General features: G+C 40.7%; 1 protein-coding gene across 6 annotated transcripts in view; it reads left to right on the plus strand.

The window, feature by feature from the left end:
* Positions 1-23617, plus strand: part of ERC2 (ELKS/RAB6-interacting/CAST family member 2) — a 1010504-nt gene that overhangs the window by 706522 nt on the left and 280365 nt on the right. For 4 of the 6 annotated variants that reach the window (XM_072599028.1, XM_072599026.1, XM_072599031.1 and 1 more), the window contains 2 exons: positions 13042-13189; positions 14837-14965. In XM_072599028.1, coding sequence (XP_072455129.1) covers positions 13042-13189; positions 14837-14965 — 277 coding nt within the window. The remainder of the gene's footprint in view (positions 1-13041; positions 13190-14836; positions 14966-23617) is intronic. The other 2 variants (XM_072599030.1, XM_072599029.1) reach the window with 1 other exon arrangement.

Genomic DNA, 23617 nt, shown 5'->3' on the forward strand with positions numbered 1-23617 from the left:
AACAGTAATTAAAGGGGAAAAGTTGACTGAGCTATTTCCCCCACTCCTTGCACAGTCTGATCAGAACCTGACTGTGGGCTGAGCCCATGACATAATGTATCTCTTCCACCCTAAGCCATTACTCCAATCATTTCTTAATGGATTTTGTTTTTCATCAGGTAGATTCCTAATTGAACATGAACTCTCTAGAGCTGACTAGGCCAGCCTCCCCTCCCTATGCATCTGATTAAATGGGCTCTAAATGAAGATTACAGGACTCTTGATGGAAGCTCCAATGGGCTTAATGGACAAACAGAGTTGGAGAGTGACCCAGAAATGTTTAGGCAGTTTCCTTTTACCGTGACTCTGATAAGTGGCAAAGCAGCAGAATATAGTGGGAGAACTTTCAGCAATCTTGCGTTCCGTTAAGTGTAAAGCAATTCTGAAAAGAAGGCATTTATCTCTTTAGTCTTCCCACTTCATTCTCCCCTGGCCCCACCCCCAACCTTTGGAAAATTCCATTTTTTTGTGTTTTATTAGCTGGATCTTGAATACCTCCTACAAACTGAATGACAGTTTAGGGCTATTAAATCTGTTCTTAGTACATATTTTTATCCATTGTTAACCTTGACTAAATGCATGTGAACAAATGGCCCTTTGGCTCCCCATTGTTGCCTCTATTTGTTAGAGCAGTGATTCCCTTTGACGTTTGTTTAGGCTGCGGCCTTGATAAAATGCTGGACATGGTATACTCTTCCCCCTTGGCATTCAGCAAGCTCTGAGAGGCTTATTTCCCTTTGCATTATCTTATCTTCTTTGCTAACATACTTGGGGCTTCCTTTCCATATTTTAACTTTTATTTTCAGTCGTAGACAGGATTGCCTTAGACTCTGCAGATGGTAGCCTTTGAACGCTCTTAAAGACAATCTTAACAGTATACATTTTCAACTTCTATGTCGATCTTAGTTCAATATTTTTAACATTCTTTTTTTTCTGAATAAACAAAAAATGGAGAAAAATAAAGATGCAGTCAAACTGTTAAGAGTTTGCCTCTGGTTGATTTGACTACAGTTCAATGTGCATTTGTTAAGCACCTGATGGCTGAAAAGACAAAATTACACAGTCCCTGCTCTCAGGAAGCTTATATTCTAATGGGGAGATGACAAGATCATGGAGTCATTGTTCAAAGGGATCCTAAATTCCGACTAGTCCAATCACCTCATTTCCAGGTGAGGCCCAAAGAGTTTAACTGATTTGCTGAAGGTGACAAAAAGTAGAGCCGTGTTTCAGACTCAAGCCCTCTGGCTTCCTTTGCCGTACAACACACAGAGAAATATACCCAAATTAATGTCAGAAATCACCCCTAACTGGAGGGATCAGAGGGTGGCCTACTTGGAGGTCTATTAAACATCTATTAAACAACGTGACTCTGGGTAGATCCTTAGCCCTAGTATGAAACAAAGCAAAGTTGGCTATTGAGAGAGTCCACCTTGAAGGTGAATTCACACAAGTGTCATTTTTCTCTTTAGTCCCACTGTTTGTATCCCACATGCTTTGCCTGGAGCTTGACTTGTCTTGACTCCCTAAGGGATGTGACAACAGTGATTTCTAATTTTGTAATTTTTAAATTATCCAAACTCAATGTCCCCACTGAAACCTTCTGATCTGAATGCTTACTACATTTTTCTCAACAGTTATATAGAGATATGATATTAATGCAGGGTGTTTCTCCATTAGGTGGCACAGACCAGACTATCATGAACTATTAACTCTAAACATTAGCTGCTAGGATTTCTGCAACTTCAAAAAAATTGCTTGAGTAAACCATGATGATATTAATTGTGAACCAACAGACATACTTGCTCTGAATTAGTTAAGTGTAGAAACCCAAAGAGCTTAGCAGACCAGGGTTCACATCTTAACATTGACATTTGTGAATTCAGCGAACCTGCACAAATTGCGAAGCTCTTCCAAGCCTCAGTTTACTCTTCATTAAAATGAGCATAACCTCAAGGTTTACCCTGATGGCCTCATAGAACTTTTGTGACAGTCAAATGACATAGGTCTTCATAGATGATGTCCTTTCCAAGGCATCTCATCCTGTCATAATTCGTCCCATGTTTTATCCTAAATTCTCCATAGGTTATTCACACAAATAAGCAGCAGACCTTCCTCACATCTTTTCAGTATCTTGGAAGGTCATGCAAATGCTTGAGTTCTCCTCCTCTAGCCTCTGTCCTCTAGCTCTGCTACTTCCCCCTTTTTCTTTTTTCCTTTAAAATATTGGTTTATTTTGTGTATGTGCTATTTTGATTTACCTATATCTTCCTTGCTTGATTTCACCCTCAGTCATCTCTTATGACAAAGAGTAAAAAGAGGAAATAAAACAGCCCAGCCAAACTTCCCTACACCCTTTCTAATCATGCATGCACACAATATTTTATATTATACATTTTTACAGACTAATAACACTTGTATTGGCAATGATGATGATAAAATATGACACTCATATAATACTGAAATGACACATGCATTATTCAATTCAACAAGCCTTTATGAAGTGCCTACTATGTACCAAATATGCATTAGGTAGAAGGGATGGAAGGGTCAGAATGAAATATTTCTTGCCCTCAAGGGGCTTATGTGGGGGATGGAAGGTGTGAGGACAATATGTTTATAAATAAGAAAACACAAAATATATGCAAAATAAGTCCAAAGTGTTCTGGGCAGGTGAAGCATGAATAATTATCCCGTGTAATACTTAGAACAACTCTATGGGATATTACTGTCCCTGTTTTACAGATGAGGAATCTCGCACTCAGAGAGTATGAATGACTTGCCCATGGTCATGCAGTGAGGAACCATCAGATGTAAGACTGAGATTCAGGCTTCACTGACTTCAAGGCTGTTAACACCCACCATGTTCCTTTCCTTTGCCCCTTGGATTATCTTCTTTTTCTCCTTCTGAGATTTTCTATGCTCTACCACCATCTGACATTTTGGGAAAATGCTCACATTAAAAAGTTTTTTTTTAAATTCGCAAGCTGCTTTCTCAGATCATCGAAATAGCTACAGAATTTCCTAAATGCGACTGTGCCCAAGTCATCTCTTCTTCCTCCATTCTCATCCTAGCTGTTGACCGTTCTCATGTTAACCAATGGTGTATTTGTAGTATTCATCTGAGATCTCCCTATCCAGTCCAACAGGACATCTTCTAGCTTCCCATCCAAGATACTCCATCTCCTCTGCTTTGCACTTACTGTGCCTAGAAGCTTCTCCCTCCTCATCTATACCTCTTAGACACTTGACTTATTCAATATTTAGTTGGAGACCCTTTAACATGAAGACATTATTGGTCCCCTTTCCCAACTGCTGATGTCTCTTCCACCAACAAGTTATCTTGTCTATGGGTTCTACATACCAGCATGCCTTGTTTTTACCTACAATAGAGTGTAGCTTCTCTAGGATAAAGATTAGTTTATATTTTGACTTTAGATTTCTAGTTCTTAGTATGCTGCTTGACACATAATTAGTGATAAATCAATGTTTCTTGGGCTGATTGATGGCTACCCATATAACAACTTGTCATGATTGATCAGAAGGAAAAAATGTGGGAAACTTGATGGGAAGAGAGCTGGTCTTGGTTTCAGATAGACAAGGGTTCAAACCCTGCCTCTGACAGATACTGTCCATACCCTGGGCGAGTCACTTATGTCTTGGTGCTCCAGGCCATGTCTAAGAATGTAAATTATATTGGTAGGGGAGGGGGGGGCTTCCTCATTCAGAAATTCATATATCATCCCTAGTGGATTTTTTTAGCTTATTCTTTTTCAACTCAACAAAATAGTTCAAAGGATTAATTTTTCTATAAGCCAAGAACTAAGTCTTTTTGACTGGATAGGTCCTTTCTGTTGGATTGTAGATGGACCAACTTCTTTGAAAATGGGATAGTTTGGGCTTATAAACTATAACATATGGTCAGAATTCAAAATTATCTCGACATTATGTGAAAAACACTTGACAAATAATAAAACATTGTCTAAACATGTTGGGATGATTATTACTATTCTTCTTAGGTTCAAATATACATGTCTTGATTTCAGTGTATGTTAACTTAATATTTCCTTGTCTTATGAAAGGTCCTACAGGTAGCATGGGAAAGTGGATAGAGAGAACAGATTTCAACTTGGAGTCAGGATTTCAAAACTGACTTCTGACACTTACTACCAGAGTGATCCTGGATAAGTCACATGAATTAGATTCTTCCCTGGGCCTTAATACTAAGTATTAGAGAGGTTTGAATATACAGATACCACAAGGAATCCCAATTTTGCAGGTCCATGACGCTGATGAAATCACAAATACCGTATATTTTCTTATTTCACAGATTCTGTCATTTTTACAATTTTGTTATTAGGCTAACAAATGAAGAAAATGGTTTGGTGTAGAGAATGCTGGTGGCATTGTAAAGGAAAACAATGATGAAAGCAAAGGCAATATTTTTCATTAAAGGTGTTTTTAAAATAACTGGGTAAATTAACTTTGCAGGGAGTTTAATGGAAATATTACAATAATATTTACATAACAGATTAGTTGGCCAAAAAAAGGAAAAGCTTCTAAGAGCCAAAAGGATTACTTCCTATGAATATTAATGCCAGAGACTGGCTTTAAAAAACACTTCTAAAATGAATGATTTTTAAAATGGATTTTATTACGCTCCATTTATTAAACAACAATTAGGCATTGGGGCTGAAATCTATGTTAACATCTACACGGAATTTTCCTTGCTAATGCATTTTTCCTGTAGTTGACAGAAAAGCTAATTGAGAATTATAAATTATCGCAGTCCTCTTTTGTGATGTTCTTGCAAAAGAAAACAAGAGAAAAAGCTTGTGAAGTTGAGCAGAGCCCTCTTTTTGGTGTCTTAGGTGGACAAGGACAGGATGGTGATGGGTTGAGATGGCATTTGGAGAGATTGTGAATAGGATATGGTCATTTGACCCAAATGAGGAATTTAAACAGTAGGTGATGGCCCCAGGAGAAGGAAACAAACAATAGGCAGCAATTGATCCCAGGAGACGATCCCAGGGTCAAACCAGTAGGATCTTTTTTGTTGATGACAATAAAAATCACACCATTCAATTAAATTAAACGGGAATTTATTAAGTACCTACTATGTGCAAAGAACTGAGCCAGATCATGTCAGAACAATGATACACACACAAATCCGAGACAGTTCCTGCCTTTAAGGAGCTTAGTTGGTATGGAGTGGGGAGTAAGAGGAGAGAACACATCAATCAATTAAAAAGCATTGATAAAGTGCCCACTATGTGCCGGGCATATCCTGTGCTACCAGGAAGCAGCTAGGTGGCCCAGTGGGTAGAGCACTGGACCTAGAGTCAGGAAAACTCAAGTTCAAATCTAGCCTTAGACATCTACTACTAACTGTGTGGCCTTGGATAAGTCACTTAACCTGGATTTGCCTTAATCCACTGGGGAAGGAAATGGCAAATCATTCCAGTATCTTTGCCAAGTATTGGTGTTCTGTCATCTACAAGGTCATGAAGAGTTGGAAATGACTGATCCACTGAACAACAACTGACTGCTGAGCATTGTGCTAACCTGGCCTCAAGAAGTGAGCATTCTGTCACAGAAGATACCATGTGCAGACAGAATCACAAAATAAATGAAAATTTGGTGAATTGGTTTCAGCAGCTGGAGAGGTAGGAAAGGCCTCCTGTGGAAGATTGGGCTAGATTGTCTCTGTTTGGAGTTACATTTGAGTTTTGAAGGAAAATAAGTTGTGTGTGCAAAACATACCAAGATGACTCTGGGAAATTTCTGAATATTTCTCATGTCTAACCCATGTCTGAGTTTCCATAAACAGGTCACAGGATCCCCAAGTTCGTGTTCTCCTGTGAGTTGCATGTAGGCCAGCAAACTGATTTACTAGCTTATGAACTCCTGGAAAGAAGAGGCAGGGTCATTTTTCCTCTGTCTCCCTAATAGACAGTCCAGCACCTTGCTAAGAATAGATGCTCAATCAATGCTTGTTGAATTGAATTAAATCAAAGTGAATTGACAGCCCACTTTGGAACAGAGATATTCATTCAAAGGAAAAATATTACTCATGCCCTCAGTGAGTGTATGCATTATCACACATGCTCAAGGGAAGAATGGTATGACAAAAAAAGACAAATGCATGTAACAGTGGTGTATTATTTCTAGACACCCCCACCCAACATCCTTGAATGGATCAAATGTCCCATTTTAGGAAGAATTGTCCTGACTCTGGCCTCCCTGTCCTAGATGGGTGCCACACAATAATAGAGGCAGTCTTGCCTAATGGGTAGAATTTTGGACTTGGAATCATGAAGACCTGTGGTCAAACGCTGCCTTCAACAGTATAATAACACTTCACATTTCTAACCTCCGTTTCTTCGTTGGTGCAGTAAATATAATAACAATACTTCTAGTACCCACCTCAGAGAATTTGGGAGCAATCAAATGTGATATTATAAGAAACATGTTTTGTGAACTTTGAGGCAATTATAGTTACGGTAATTATGATTATGGTTGTAGTGATTACCACCTCTTTTGAGAGAATTCAGATAGAAATGGTCCTGGGACTAGCTGTGTTCCCAATATTGTTCTTGTATGGTCAAGGTGAAGCAAACTATTGTAAAGGTGGATATATGATGATTTTCTGTAATTGAATAAGAGTATTGGAATCCAGGCTCATTTTCAGTTCCCTGGAATCAGCATCAGAGTAACATCAGTAGAATCTAGGAGAATGGGGATGATTAGTCCTCTAACTTTTTACCCAAAGTTTTGATTTCTTCTGGCAGGTCTCTACATTTTGGGAACTTTTCCTTCTGAGTAGTTTGGAGGTTTTTGCTCATTCATTCTTCGTATTTGGAGAGAGCCAACAATATTATGCAGTGATGCCTTGACAGACATGTGAATTGGCTTTATGTGAGGCAGGTTATTAGTGTTTGATCCATAAAATCTTCTGGAGTGCCATTGTATTCCACTCTTGGATCTAAGCCATTTAAAAGGCTTCATTCAGGTGTAGGCCATTTTATTTTTAATCAAATGCCACAGTCCTCCTGCCAGACTCTACCATTGTTCTATGAGATGATTTCTGCATGTTCTAAAAGCATGTGTGCAAAGTTTTGACCCATTAATAATGCATTTTGAGAAGGTGTATCAATATGGTTCCTCCTTTCAGGAAAAGTTACTCATCTTTCTATTTTTTGCCTTAGGCTAATGTCCATGTATTTATTTCACTTGTATCATGCAGTTTTTTTAGGATGCTTTCCAAATCTTATGTGGTTCCTTTTATAGTTCTAAAAATGTTTGTTAAATTATTATTGTTAGCGTTCTCATTATACTTGGTCTAGGAAGTCACAAATTAACCATTACGTTACTTGTGCTCAGCCTCCCACTTACATGTATTCTAGCAGGTAAATGTAGGAGGCTACTTACAGAGTCAAGTCAAGTCAAATCAAAATGCATTTACAAAACACCTGCTATGTGCCAGGTACTGGGGATACAAAGAAAGGCAAAAAACAGTCCCTGCTTTTAAGGAGCTCCTAGTCTGATGAGGATAGCATGCAGATAACTGTGAACAGGTAATAGGCAGGACAAAATTGGAAATAATCTAGAGAAGATTGCATGGCATATTCCTCACTCTTCAAGGGACTTTCATAATCATTCATAGTACCATGGAATAAAATACTAGACAGTGTCCAATGATTAGAGTTCAGATCTTGGCTCTCCCATTTATTACAAGTGTGATTCTGAGGAAGTCATTTCATCTCTCTAGACCTCAGTTCCTTCATCTGTAAATTGGACCTTGACAACCTCTACGGTCCTTCTAACTCGATATCTACAATTCTATGACCTAAAGGTGGCCACAGAATGGGAGATCAAGGGTACAGCATTTCCCAAGATCATATCTAGAAATAAGTTTGGTTCAGATGATGCCTTGGTATGGAATTTATGGTGATTTGAAGAAGGCAGTAGAAATGAAAGAAGGCAAAGAGCATAGTTATGAGATAGTCAGCAGTAGTGTGAAATATACTGAATATTTTTTCTTTGCGTCATGAGACAAGAATTACACGAGAAGGACAGCCGTAGCTGGATTTCTGTTGGCATTGTTAGAGGGGATACTGATCTCAAAAAGAACCCAGATTCAAGGGAGTTTGAGAGTGTGCTATTGATTACTATGTGTTTACTAAATATATTTTTACTCAGAGATTAGGCCCTTGCTCATAAAAAGTCTTTCTTTTATCGTTTTCACTCCTACAAGTATTTTCCAACTAATTCATCCTGTTCCTCCCCCAACCCCACAAGGGGGGATTTTTGCCTTAGTAAAGATGATTGAAATGATATGGCAATATATTTGCTCCATCACCTTTTCAAATACATAATGTCAGATGAATACAAGAAACTGGTTATAATATAAACAGGAAATGATAAAAAATGAGAACATCTAAGTGCCTGAAAAATGGGGAGTGTTTATCTAAAATGAATCCACAGTCTCATAACTTTGAAAGCAGAATAAATAGGTTGTATTTCCTTGACTCTTTTGGAACCATTGCCCCCAAATATTTACATTTTTCCTGTGCTGATGCCAAGACCTTGGATAATTTTTTTTAAAAAAAGACCCCAGTGATTTCTTGAACATGGAACGGGCTGCCTTGGTGGCAAGCGGTTTCCTCCTCACTGGGGGTCTCCAAGCACAGCCTGGGCAGCCACACTGGGGATCTTAGAGGCAGGATTCTGATGCAGGCTTGGGCCTGGGTTCCATGAAACAGGTAAGGCTAGAACCAGACTCTTGACCTTGATTTCGATATTCTTTCTGCCCCACTGTACTCCTCCAAGATCACAATGAGAGAATCATGCCGTTTCAGAGGTAGAGGAGTCAGAAGTGTGCACTTACAGATCGTGCAGATTCCTCCTCTAATATCTCTCTGGTAGAATAGATACTCTCTGAGGACAAAGCCTGTCTTCCATTTTGTCCTTATATCCCTATGAGGCAAAACGATGACCAGATGAGGCAATATTCATAAAACATTTAGCATAGTGCTCAGCATATAGGAGATGCTTGCTAAGTGCTTCTTTTCTTCCTTTCCTTCCTCCATCTCTCCTTTCTTCCTTCCCTTCTTTCTTCCCTCTTTTCCTTTTGCCTTCCTTCTTTCCCTAGCACTTAGCACAGGGTCTCATAAGTGGTAGACATTTTGTAAATGCTTGTTGAATGCCTGATTCAAATGTGGTTATCTACTGAGAACCTGAAGACATCTAATAATCGATATCTACCTCCTGAGATAGCCTATTCCCACTGGGGACAGCAATACTTTGAAAATTACTTTAAAAACAACAATAATAATAATTTATTATATTTACATATATATGTATGTACATGTATGTGTGTATATGCACACATATATGTATATGTATATTACTTTAAGACTTGCAAAGTGTTTTACATAATATCTCTATTTACATAATATCTCTATTGACACTCATAACCACTCTGTGAGAAAGGTGCTGTTATTAACCTCATTTTACAGTTGAGGAAACTGACACTGAGTGAGATTAAATAATCTACCCAAAGTAAACAAAGTTAATAATCATCTGAGGCAAGATTTGAACTCAAGTCATTCTCATCTCCAGTGCAGTGCCTTATTCACTATAACTGGTTGGGATTTTTTTTCTTGAGATTGAGTCAAAACATATGTAGTTATATCTTCTATTTGTTGTTCTTCGAGACCATTCCAAAGAGGTCAGCCTCTTCCAAATGGCAAACCTCCTTGCTCTGGTTAACTATCTGTCCCTGATCCTTTATCTATGGCTTCCAGTCACTTCCTCCTCTGGAAATGCTTCAGTATGTCAATATCCTTACTAAAATAGGACACTTGAACTGGACACAGTACCTTGGACAAGGTTCAGCCTGGAAAAACAGACTGTCACCTCCTTTTTGTGGAAATGACTCTAAAACATAGTCTATGGCCCATTAACTTTAGTGTCTGTCTCATCACATTCTGTCTTGTATTGACATTAATGTCTATGAAAACTTTTAGATAGTTTCTCATATCAATTCCTTTATAAGCACCTACTCCCCCATCCTATACTTATACCATAGACTTTTCTGAACCCAGGTGTAGGATTTAGTTCAATAAAGTCATCAAATATAATAAATTTGAACTAATAGAGATACATATAAAGTCTTTCTTTTGGGTTTATAGAAATCCACTTCATAACTAAAAGAAAGGAGATGGATGGTCAAATGTCAATGTCAGATATGGGATGAATGAAAAAGATCTGGGGACTTAAGGAGACTGTCAGCTCACTGTGATTCACCAGTGTGACTTGGAAGACCCTTCTCATCTGTCATCTAGATCAGTGATATCTAACTGAAATAAAAATGGGAGCCACTGAATCAGATTTCTGGGACACATGTGGTTGTTCAGTCATTTAAGTCATATCAGACTTTCTGTGGCTCCATTTGGGATTCTCTTGAGAAAGATACTGGAGCGATTTGCCATTTCCTTCTCTAGCAACTGAGGTAAACAGGGTTAAGTGACTTGCCCAGGTTCATATAGCTAGTAAGTGTGGATTTGAACTCGGGGTGGATTTGAACTCAGGAAAATGAGTCTTCCTGACTCCAGGCCTAGCATTCTGTGCACTATGGTTCCCCCTAGCTGCCCTATAATCTACTTGGTTTAGAAAACCACATATTAAATTATCAATGTTCTATTGTATTTTTATGTATTTTGTTAAATATCTCCTAATGACATTTAAGCTGGTTCTAAGGTCCTTGGGAACGTTGGAGAGACCAGAATGTGGCTGCATGTTCGATGTCTCTGTGCAACCTCCTAGCTCATCTCCATTAGCTACTCTTCCCCTTCTTCCTACAAGTGCTCAGACGATTTTCCTAAAGACCTGATGATGTGACTTCCTTACTCAAAACCTCCAGTGATTCACCATTGCCTCTAAGATGAAACAGAAACTCCTCTTGGGTGGTATAATGGATTCTGGATAGAAGGTGGGAGGAGGGGGAGCCAACCAGATCCATTTACATCTTGTGATTGTGAAGCAATCTGGCCTGATGATAGGGATACTGGAAAGCCAGACAAGGAAACTGACTTTTTCTGTTTCAATTCAACAAATATTTAGTAAGTGCTCTTAGTAAGTATAAGCAATAGCAGCCATTTATGTGCTTAATTAAGAATTACAAAGGACTTTAAAAAAATCATTATCTCATTGAATCCTCACAACCAGCTCCCTGAGGTGAGGTCTATTACTCACTCCACTTTACAGATGAGGAAGCTGAGTTTAGGAGAAGTTACATATACAGATTATTTATTTATATGTGTGCATGTGTATGTGTATGTATGTATGTGTGTGTAAAAACAGATAAATAGATGGAGAGATATGTCTCTGAAATTCATCGTAGTTTCAGCCTCTTATAAGAGGGGGCACTGAAGAGCTAAGCCAGTACTTCCAGGAGGCACAGGGGTGAGGAGGGAGAACCTTCTGACATGGGAGATGGCCTCTGAAGGCACAAGTTAGAGATTGAATGATGTATATCTGAAATAACAAGTAAGCTAGTCTAGTTGGAATACAGAATCACCCCGAAAAGGAGATCAGAGTTATGTGGCCAAGAATCCTTGAATGTCAATACATTTCATCCTAGAGGCAATTAGAAGCCATTGAGCCTTCTTGAGAGGAGGAGTGACCTTGCCAGGCATGCTTTAGACATATCAGTTTGGTAGCTATGTGGAGAATGAACTGGGAAAAGGAGACTCAATTCAGGAAGACCAAGTGAGTAGCTATTATTATAGTCTAGACAAGAGATGATGGGGGTCTGAACTCCTTTGGCTCTGAGAGAGGAATTCTTTAGACGGTATCACTAGAAGTCTTAAAAGAAAAGAACCAAAGATGGTGCTCTTTCCAAAGGTAGTATAGAATGTTAACATACTGGTGATTCAGTGAAGAGAAGGATTATGCTAAGGGGCCAGGTGGAGGCAGCAGCCTTCATCAGCAAAAAGGAGGAATTCATTAATCTATGGAGGAGAGCCATTTCCTTGGTAGGGCTAGAGCAAATTCCAGATTAAAACTGGTTATGGGTGTTACTGTAGACAGGGATTGGAAGGAAGAGAGGGTGGACCTTCCATCCTTTTCTGAGAAAGCAGTGAGCTGAGATAAGACAGGACTTAGAGTGGCAAGAATTTTTTTCTTCCTAAAAGATTTAAAGGAAAGAAGGAGCAGGAAGGAGGTTGAGGGTCTGGGTCAAGGAGAAAAATGAATGATGGCAAACATGAGAGATACTGTACTGGCAGAGGAGGGTCTTCTCCGAGCATGCCATCCAAGACAAATCTTGAAGAAAATTTAAGTGCTTGAAATATGGATTGCTTCTTGGGCGTGAAAACATTGCCTTGTTTTAATTATGTCATATTTATTATATTATATATTGATAACTATATTTCACTATGGGCATATCCAGGTGGTGCAGTGGATAGAATACCTGGAGTCAGGAAGAACTGAATTCAGAGCTGTCCTCAGACACTTACTAATTGTGTGACCCTGGGCAAGTCACTTAACCCCGTTTGCCTCAGTTTCCTCATCTGTGAAGTGAGTTGGAGAAGGAAATGACAAATCATTCTGGTATCTTTGTCAAGAAATAACTGAAATGACTGAGCAAAAAATATTTCAATGCAATCTGCTTCTTCTGCAATGCTCCATATTTTATTTTATGCCTTTTTAAAGTTCATTTTGAATAGAGTTTCATAGGAACTACTAGATTGCCAAAGAGGTCCATGACCCAAAAAGATATACCCCCCCTGACCTCAACTGATGAGGACCCCAATCTGTTCTTTCTCCACACATTTGATAATTCAAAAATCAAAGAGATATTTTGTTCCCCAAAATCCTTTCATCATTTCATCCAACCCCAACTGTGCCACATGGCTTAGATGCTAACCACGAGTCACCAATATTTCTGGTGCCCTCTCCCTTGGAGCCTGAAACATAACCAGCTTCTTTCTTTTTCAGACAGGAAGCCTTGCTGGCTGCTATCAGTGAAAAGGATGCCAACATAGCCTTGCTTGAACTGTCTGCCTCCAAGAAGAAGAAGACACAAGAGGAAGTCATGACCCTGAAACGTGAAAAAGACCGATTGGTGCATCAGTTGAAGCAGCAGGTGGGCTCGCATGCATGCACACTCTCTTTCCTTGCCAAAGTCTGGGCCCTTATTTGGGGCTTTATGTCTTAGCTGTTCATCCTTGCTCAATTTTTATCATGCAGACATCAGCAGCTAAGACAAGGTAGGCTGACAGTGACAATTCAGCTGTCACTCTCACAGCAACTTGAGGCTTCTCCATACCCCTGTCCATGCATGCCAACTTATGTGTGGCCCATGCTCTGGGTTTCTATCCTTTCATTATTGCTTTTTTTCACCACTAAGTCATTCTCAACTCTTTTCCTCCCATTGGACCTACTCTAATGTTTGACTAAACCCCTAGCGACTCCTTAGCTATATTTTGTGAATCCTCTGTTATCTACTGTCTGTGTGACCTTAGCCACTCTGGGCCTTGGTTTCTTCATCTGTAAAAATGATTGGGGTAGACTAGAAAGTCTTTAAGATCCTTTCCAGCTCTGAATCTATGATCACCTTTTATATTATGTGTGATTCTCCACCCACATAAGCAACCCATTTTCCATTTTCCGCCCCCCCCAATACCCTCAAATTCCCTTCTTTGCTTTTCCTCCTTACAGCTGCTATTCTTTAGCTTTCCTCCTCTTCCACGCCTGATCTCTTTATTCTCTGAACTCTTTCTCCCCATCATTCCTCACCATGGTGAGGTTTGCTGTCTAGTCTTTAGAAACTTCAGTACCATGGAGAGTGCCTTGACATCTCTCCCTCTGTGCTCCCCCCTCCCCTATGAAAATTGAGAAATCCCCTCCCTTGCTCCTCAGAGTCTAGATGATCAGTACCTTTGATAGTACTTTTGATAGTACCTTTGGATCTTAGTGCTCTCTACCTCCAATTTCTCCTGGATGTTTGTCCATATGTGTCGAGGTGGACCACCTCTTGCCTTTGCTTTCTGCCAGATGCTTCACAATGGGTTTACCTGGCAATTCGGAGACTAAGGGGGTCCCAAAATTAACCCTTGAAATATTCTGAAGTTATTTATCCTTCATAAATAACTTGAGACCTTTTGCTTGCAATGGTTCATGAGCCCAACCACAACCCTTTATTCTAAAATCCAACTTTGGAAGTTCTGTATCTCCCTGGTGGCTTTGACCTTATGAAAGGCTTGCCACTTATGAAGGTCAAAATTTTGAAATGGCCTGCGGGTGATTTAACTCTCTGTTGCCACACAGACTGTGTTTGTGTTGACATGAGTCCTGGAGATGGCTCTCTGGTCCCAACCAGGGTGATTTTAATCAAGAAGAGCAGGTCTATGATGGGTAGCAGGGAAGCTAGAGATCAGGAATCCTCAGAGGGTGCTCCATACTTTTCTTTTCTCAAGGTTTCTTTGGCCTTGAACCTGAGTATCCTTTCTTGCCTGGCTGAGCAGACTCCTAGCCTTGGCTTTCTAGCTCTTCAGAGAAATCCATTTGCTCTCCAACATTGGGGGCCATTTTGCAGACTGGCATGGGGTGGTGGAATATCATACATTATAATTCTTTATTTGGAGCTGTACATCCTTTACTTGAAACTTGCAGTGACTCAGCAACAGAAAGTTAAGAAAAAGCCTTTCTTTCCCTCCTTTTCCCTAGGTCTTTCCCCATGCCCTTTCTCGTCTCACCTCCTGCACCTAACCATTGTAGCTTTCTCCTACAGGTTTATAGATATAAGAAACATCCCCAGAGCATGAACATACCATCCACCTGTGATGTTGGCTTCATCACAGATATTGCTGCCACCTACCTCGGCTCCAGCCATGATGCATACATGATCCCAAAGTCTCAGGTCAGTCAGCTGTGTAGGAAGCCTTTCCTGTCCCTTCCCCCTCACCCCAGTCATGGTATACATCAATGCCAAGACCATGCACTGACCCCTTGGCTATGTTGCTCTCCTCCTTTAGGCATGCCTTGGCTGAGCTTTGAGCTGCAAAGCATTGTGGGCAGTTGTTGACCAGGCAATAGTAATTTTTTTCTTTCAAGGTTCTTGAATAATTCTCTCACTTCCCATCTTATTTCTTCCTTAGTCTTAAAGCCATAAGTGGATTAAAAAGGAAAATAAAAGGAAACAGAGAAAACAAGCCACAAACAAATAATGGGAGGGCAAAACAGTGTGTTTTTCAAGTCTTTTTTTTTTAAACGTAGAAATGTGTTCTGGATTCCTGGAATGACTGCGCAAAACCCTTCAACTTGCTCCTAGGGGAATATACAAAGTGTTCCTTATTTGTAACAGGCTTGATTTTATGGAACATGGAATGTGTTTGAAAAATGGTCAGTCTGGGTAGAGAAATGCCACGTGTGAACAGATTGTAGGGAGCTGTAGCAACAGGAGAAGGAGCAGAGGCAGGTAGCCTCTGGAGCCCTTAGCTGTTAGATCTGGAAGGGAGCAAAGCGTTAGCCAGGATGACCATCCAACTTGGGCCAGTAGGGCATCCTGCATGTCTTTGATCAACTGCTTGAGTCAGAAATAAGCCCTGGATGGACAGTCTTATCTAGATAAATTAACAAGGGGATACCACTAGGAGGAACTGAGGACCACCAGTGGAGGAAGAAATCACCCAGCATTTACTAGGGCTAATGAGGATAAAGCAGTATGAAGCTTTAAAGTCTACAAAACACTTTACATATGTTAGCAATGGTTATGGAGTCAGGAAGACCTGAGTTTGAATCCTGCCTTACACACTTCCTAGCTGTGTGATCCTGTGTAAGTCACTTCACCTCTTGTCTCCCTCAGTTTCCTCATCTGTAAAATGAGGATAATACCTCTCAGAATTATCGTGACAGTAAAATGAGACAATACGTGTAGACCAGTTGGTAAGCTTTAAAGTCTGCTTTAAGATACTACATAAACGCTAGCTGTTATAATTATTTATCATCTTTATTATTATTACCATCCTCACTCTTATTATTTGATCTTACAAGGAATGAAATCATCCTCCCTTATAAGGAGTTCATATTCTGATGGAGGAGACAAGTCTATATACACATATCTATGGAATGATGAAAAGTAGAATGTCATTTGGAAGGAAGGAGACCAGCAGTTGGTGGAATCAGGAAAGTATAATGTCAAAGGCTGTTCTCTGACAGCGTTTGGATGGAGAAGAAAGTCTTCATGACACAGAGATGAGGAGTGAGGGCATTCTAAGTCTGGAGGCTGACCAGCATAAAGGCACGGAGATGGGAATGATAGAGTTGGATGGAAGGGGCAGCAAGAAGTCCGGTTTGGCTTGGCTGTAGACCATGGAAAGAGGAATAATATATGTTGAGAATGGAAAAATTAGTTTGGGAACAGGGTGTATAGAAGGTTAAAAACTAAATCAAGAAGTTTATGTTACATTTTCTGCCAAGACATTCTAGATATGTTTGGAGTTATTTGGAAGGGTGACAATTGATAGAGTGTTCCACTAAGGGTCAAGAAGACCTGGATGAAACTCCTGCCTTGGACATTTGTAGCTGTGTGACCCTGAGCAAATGACTTAACCATTGTCTTCTTTGGTTTCCTCAGTTGTAAAGTTGGAATAATAATAGCCCGTACTTCCAAGGATTGTTGTGAAAATCAAATAAGGTAATTATATTCATAAAAGTCCTTTTTACAATGCCTGGCACATACTAGACATTTTATAAGTTCTTGTCCTCTTGTCCTCCCCGCAATCCCCCCCAGACTCAGTTTCCCCATTTATAAAATAGTGGTTACATTAGTACCTCTCTCTCAGGGTTGTTATGAGGGTCTAGTGTGATAATATATGAAAAATGCTTTCAGATCATGCCAGAGAAATGCCAGCACTCACTATCCTCTTCATCCTTGTGATGTTAGCAAAAAGATCTTCACATGAATTTTTGCATCTAATTCCTCGTAACAGTCTTCAAAGGTATCTTCTCATCAGGCTCAATGAGGCAGATCTGCTTCCCTGCTCTTCTGTCCAGTGATGCACTCAGCAAGCCACATGGCCTCTGGGCAGACAGTGGAGCGGCAGACTTGTTCCATGTGCCAGTTCCCAGGTCCTGTGACTAATAACCAATCATTGAAAGACTTAGAGGCTTTTTTTTTGAAGTCGCTGGATTACTGAAGGTCGTAGCTGGAAGGTACCCCTCATGAGAGGTCCAACTGACCATAGAATATACAGAGTTTTACCCAATCTTCTTTTAAAGACTTCTAGCAGAGGGCACCTAATGGCCTCCTTCATTCTATTTGAGAATAGTTTCAATTGCTATGAAGTTTTTCTTTTTTCCTTTGATTTTTCTTTAACTTTTCTTGATTAACAAGCATTTATTTTCTCTAACTCCAACATCCTTATGTCCTAAATGGAAAGAAAAAGAAAACTTTGGAATAAATATTCAAAATGAAAGAAAACGAATTCCCCAATTGGCCATGTATACACATACATACACACACATAAGTATGCATGTGTGTATATGTATGTATGTATGTATGTATGTATGTGTGTGTGTGTGCATATGTATCTATCTATCAAACCATTCTACACCCTGAGCTCCTCACTCGGGATCAGGAGGTGAAGAACAGGCCTCATCATTTATCTTTTGGAGTCATAGGCACAAATACATTGAACAGAGTTCTGATGTCTGTCCAAACTGTTCATTCTTACAATGTTTTGATAGAATACATGGTTCTGGTCCTGCTCACTTCCCCTGCATCAGCTCATAGAAGTCTTCTTAGTCTTCTCTGATGCCACCCCTTTTGTCCCAGATCTTTTCTGTAACAATTGATCATTGTTCCAAGTTACACCCTTTGGGGACAAACACAACCGGTCAGTCGCTCTTTTGCACAATGGCCCCTCAGATCGTAAAGAAAGGCCATTTTACTTTTCACCCCAAGTTCACTCTTCTCCAGGTCAGATATCCCTAGTTCCTCATGCAACATGAGATGGGGCTCCCCCAATTTCCTGCTGACACTTCCTAAGCTCACTGGCCAGCCTGTGGTGACTCTCCTCTCTTCCTCCTTTCTCAGACAATCAGGGCATTTGCTTGCCTCCATTCCTGAGGTGTCTGTCTCACTCTTCACATTCCTTTGAAAATCACCAATGATTGTTCAGGAATTATATGTGAGGAGTATTTTGGTGCCTTTAGCTGTTATTTTAGCCAGGTTCCATGAAAGATAGTCAAGGTTTTTGCCTGGGGTTATTATTGCCTGAGTCCTTCATTAGTCATTAGTGGGAGAGTAGGTGGGTCCTAGAGTTGTGATTTCACTGGTTTAGGGAACTCCCTCTAACAGTGCAGGTCAGCATTTTCTCTGCAACGCTTGAACTCAGTTCATCCGAGCTTGGAGGTCAAGCTGTTATACCCTGCTGACTCTCGAAGGTGGCCAGATAAAATATTCAATAAAGTAGCCTTAGTGTACCCCATAGTTTTCTGAAGTGAAGCCTCAGTTGTACGCCCTAGTTGTACCATGTTGTCACCTGCAAGTTCCCATCGAATAAACCAAGCACACCTCAACTTGGATGAGAGTCTTCATTATTGAATTATGAAATGAGACAGAATCATAGAAATGACAAATGCTCAGGTTTAGAAGGGATCTAATAAGCCATCCAGTGAGCCCACATGTGAAATCAAAAACCTTTTACAATATTTTCAACAAGTGGTCATGTAGTCTTTCCTAGAAGACTCCCATTGATGAGAAGAAACAAAACCTTTTCCCTTTGGAAAGTTCTCATTGTTAGGACTTGTTTTCCCCTAGTGTCTAACATCTACAGGTCCAGAATTGGGATGTTCTTAAGAAAATTTTACTACTTAGCAGAGTTCCCCAGGCTGTGTAAAGTACTCCCCACTGCCATGGCCTGTAATGACTGAAAGTGTGGTATCCTATCCTTCTCTGTCATATTTCAAGACTTGCTGTGCCTTAAGAAATGTTTGCTCACCACTTAAGCTAATCAGTCTGTAACCTAACCATGAGCAGCAGCCTGTGTCCTCAGTGTTTGCTCATCCATAGATAGACACACACACACACACACACACACACACACACTTAGATAGTTACACACACACACATGTGTATATATACATACATGAGTAGATACATAAGAGATAGATACATAGATACACATAGGCATGCATACGTACATATATATGTAGACAGAGATATACATAGATATATAGATACAAAGCTAAAGCAACCATTTATTCAGCACTTACAATGAGTCAGACATTGTGTTAAGAACTAGGGATCCAAAGACAAGCAAACAAGAAAGTCCTCTGCCCCCAAGGAGCTTCCATTCTAATGGGGGAAGATACCACATTATCCAGCTAGAGGGAGTGGGGAGGGAAGGGAGTAAGCATTTGTATAGGGCTCACCATGGACTGTCCCAAGTGCTTTACAAATATTCTCGCTTGATCTTCACAACAACCCTAGGAGGCAGGTGCTGTTAGTAATCCCATTTTTCAGTTGAAGAAACTGAGGCAAATAGAGGTTAAGTGACTTGCCCAGTGTCACATAGCTAGTAAGTGTTTGCTAGATATGCGCACAGGTCTCTTCCTGGCTGCAGGCCAGTGCTCTAACCACTGCACTCAACTGTCAGGTGATGGCTTGGTTCCCATCAATATATGTGTGAAAACTCTCTTATTAGAGCCCCGGATGGTTCCCTAGGATGGTTTTTGGTGGGGAAGAAGTAGGGAGGAAAATCAGGTCAAGCAGTCTCTTTTCAATGGGACTTAATATTTATTTTTTATGTCTCTTGCATTAACTAATGGGTGAATATGCTGTTTCTCGCTTATAAAATGTAAGCACCTAGGGGGCAGAAGTTAAATCATCTTTGTCTTCGTATCCCCATCTACTAGCACATAGTAGGCATTTAATAACTACTTACTGAATTGTTAATTTCAAGAAGAATAAAAGGAAAACACTGAGGGTTAGTATGAAATTTTTATTATTCCATATTCATATCTCTGACACTTTAACTGAACTTTGACCTTGTTAATGCCATGCCACCATTATTACAGATCACATTTCCATCTGTTCCTGTTCATCCTGAGTCACCTGCATCATCTCTAGAGACCAGCAGTCCATTCACCTTGCTGGGAACCTTCCTCAACTTGTCTTGGCATAGTAAGGATACCAATGGAGCACATGGGCTGTCCATTGGTTATTCCCCACTTTTGGTACATGATTAATCCATCATCTTCTTCAGTCCTGCATGTCTCTGATGACATCCTTTACCCAGCAACCCCTGGTTACTTCCTCATTTGTCCTACATTGTAACATCCTTGAGTCTGTCCTACACCTCTCCCCTGCCCTTTGGGTGATTCTGACCTACAGTTCTCTGGGAACTGTGACATTCCATGGCTTATGGCCATGCAGTGCCACCCCAGGTTGGGAGGTGTGAAAAGGATGGGCATTTCCTTCCTGGAGAAGCTTGGCATCAGTAAGAGAACTTTGCACTTTCCCAGATTCCCATGTCTGCCCTTTACTGCTCTTGTCTTCTAGTTTTCCCACAAAAATCTCTTGACTTTTTTTTTTTGTTTTTCTTGTATCTGACCTCCCTTCCCCTCTTTGTTTTTCTTATACTCATCTCTGAAAATGATGCTGCTGAATTCCAAGGCTGGGTCGGGATGCTCTTTGTGAGGGGAATCTCTCTGTGTCATCTTTGGGAAGGCCCAGGTGTCTCAGACATCAGTTTGCTTGGAAAAATCGGACCTCTGTTCAGTGTCCAGGAAAGATGGCCCAGAGGCAATAGGCAGTGAACTCACTGAGCTGAACCACAACAGAATCTTGACTCTGCCATTCTGTAACTGACGGCTGTATTGGCTCTAGTCAAGGACAGGATGGCATAGTATCAAGGATTATTCAGTTTCCTACATCAATACTGTTATTTCAAAAACTATTATGAGGTGAGAATAATTTAGTATTAACCCTCAGCATCTTCCTTCTACTCTCCTTGGAATCAATAAGTAGTTATTAAATGCCTACTGTGTGCTATTAGATGGGGACATGAAGACACAGATGCCCTCAGGATGATTCCATTTTATAAGAGAAAACTAGCATGTTCACACATTAGTAAAGACAAGAGATGCACAAAAATACACGCAAAATTAGTTTGTTTGACTAGACTGCCATCTTAACTGAGGGAATCTGAAGCAAGACCCCAGAGGTGATATTTGAGCTGAGCCTGATCAAAGAATTCTTTCTACCTTTGTCTCTTCTGAAACATACAATCTCCTTTCACTCCATTCTGTTTTGTTGCATGAGAAAACCAAACTCTGTTTTCCATACTTGTGAGGGCTTAGGGAGTAAGAGCAGGGGACAGAAAGGTGATGATGAGCTTCCTTCTCTCCTTCCTTCCTTCCTTCCTTCCTTCCTTCCTTCCTTCCTTCCTTCCTTCCTTCCTTCCTGCCTCCCTCCCACCCTCCCCTCTCCTCCCTTTTCTCTCCCTTCCTATCCTTTCATCTTCTCTTCTCTTCTCTTCTCTTCTTTCCTTCCTCCCCTCCTCCCTTCCCTTCCCTTCCCTCTCTCTTTCTCTCTCTCTCTCCCTTCCCTCCCTCTCCATCCCTCCTTTCTTCCTTGCCTCCCTCCACCCTCTATTATCTCACTTGGGTTGGTAGCAGTGCAGTGGCTCCTCATGCCTACTATTGAATGGCACAGAAGAATTAGCATTCTCCATTTGTAGGCTGAACCAGTTCACCCTTCCTTAGGTAGCCTGGTGGCCCCATGCTTCTGGGACTCACCCTATTGGTTTGAGCCTTCACATGGCCACTCAATCAGCATTAACCTTAATGCAGCCCACAACTTTCAAGCTCATGCAGTCCACCATCCTGAGCCTCAAAGGTAGCAGGTAATATAGGCAGGTGTCACCTTGCCTATTTTAAGAATAAGTGCTAATTCAAGACCTCCTAAAGGGAGATAATTTCTTTTTTTAAAAAGAGAATAGGAAAGAAAAGATAATCATCTTTCCCTCTTGTTTCTTGCATCCAATCCTGCCTTAGAAGAATCAGCATCAAAATAATTCATTTTGAAGCTGCTGAATTTGTCTTCTGTTAAGCGTTTTTGAAGAAGACTTAAAACTCGCTCTTACCCCATAAGCTCTATTCCCCAATGTCCCTCTGTGTTCTGAAGAAGCTGATGTGTACATCCTTTTTGGAAATGCCTTTTTAAAAATGAGGGCCAGACATTATTGTTTGGTGAAAATTAGAACCAGCCTCTTCCTTCTAATCATGTAGAACACTTTTGAGAGGAGATCTATGTTTTTCTAAGTGTTCTTTCCCCCCTTTCTCCTTTCTTTTGGTTCTTTTGGGGGATCTTGGGCACCATTGTCAAAAAAGTTTCAGAGACCATATTGGTCATGTAGGAGTGGCGATATGCCTGAGCCACTGTCTGCCATTCCATCTTGGGGGAATGGGAAACTTGAGCCTTCCCCTCCCACTGCTTCTCCCCTGGAGCCTGTTGGAAGAGCAGAGCCAAACATCTGGGTGAATGTTCCTGGGTCAGTGCCAGCCTCAGAGCGGAATAACTCGTTTGATGGGGAGGGACAGCACTGGGTATTAAACGGGAGGTCACAGTTCTTCAGGCACCAAGTCGGGAAAGCTTTGAATAACTAAGGGACAGAGCAGAAGTCTGCCCTCCTCCACCAACCCCACCTCAAACTCTTTCAGAGAATCAGAGGACCATATATAAAAGGGCCTCATTCATTTTGGAAAGGGTCCAGGTGAGGTAGAAATCTTCATATAAGGCATTTATTATGTACCTACTAAGTTCCAGGCAATGTGTTAAGTACTAGGGACACAAGGTAAAAACAAAATAAGATAAAATAGATAAAACTGTCCCTGACCTTCAGGAACATACATTCTACTGGGGGGGGGGGGGAACCTCATGGATAAGCACAGATAAATAAATATAAAATATTTAAGTCATTTCTAAGGTGAAGGTAGAATTGCACCAACTGGGATAATGGGGGCATGTCAAGGAAAGAATATGTAAACTGAGCCTTGAAGGGAAGAAAGGATATCCAAGTTGGCAAACTGTGGTTTAGGCCTTTTTTTCCTAGAGAAACTTGTGTGAGGGAAGTGGGTGCCAAGGGCTTGGCCTGGCTGGAGTGGGTAGGGCGTGCGGGGCTCACTGACCCCAAGGCCCCCATAGATGTGTATTGTGCTTGGCTGAAGTCCACAAGAGCTTGCTCTGATCACAGAATCCTAATTCAATGCAGACACCCTCAGCTTGAGTTGCCCAGATGCAAATGAATTCTATTATGGATTCACAGTGGGATGAGCTGCTCCAGTCACGTGGGTGGGATCCAGTCCCATCCTTTCTCTGAGCCCCGACGAGAGCTCTTACAAGGATAGGGCAGTGAGAGCTTTTCCCCAGGTTGCCAAAATGTAGAGGGGTCCAAGAACACATCTGGGGTATTAACTTTCACTTTTTTGTGAGATTACTTGTTTCAGCAAATACTCTCCTCAGAAACTCCTGTGTTAGAGTGGAGCATTCAGAGTCCTTTAACAA

The sequence above is a fragment of the Notamacropus eugenii genome, chromosome 3, assembly GCF_028372415.1.
Source record: "Notamacropus eugenii isolate mMacEug1 chromosome 3, mMacEug1.pri_v2, whole genome shotgun sequence".
Classification (NCBI taxonomy): domain Eukaryota; kingdom Metazoa; phylum Chordata; class Mammalia; order Diprotodontia; family Macropodidae; genus Notamacropus; species Notamacropus eugenii.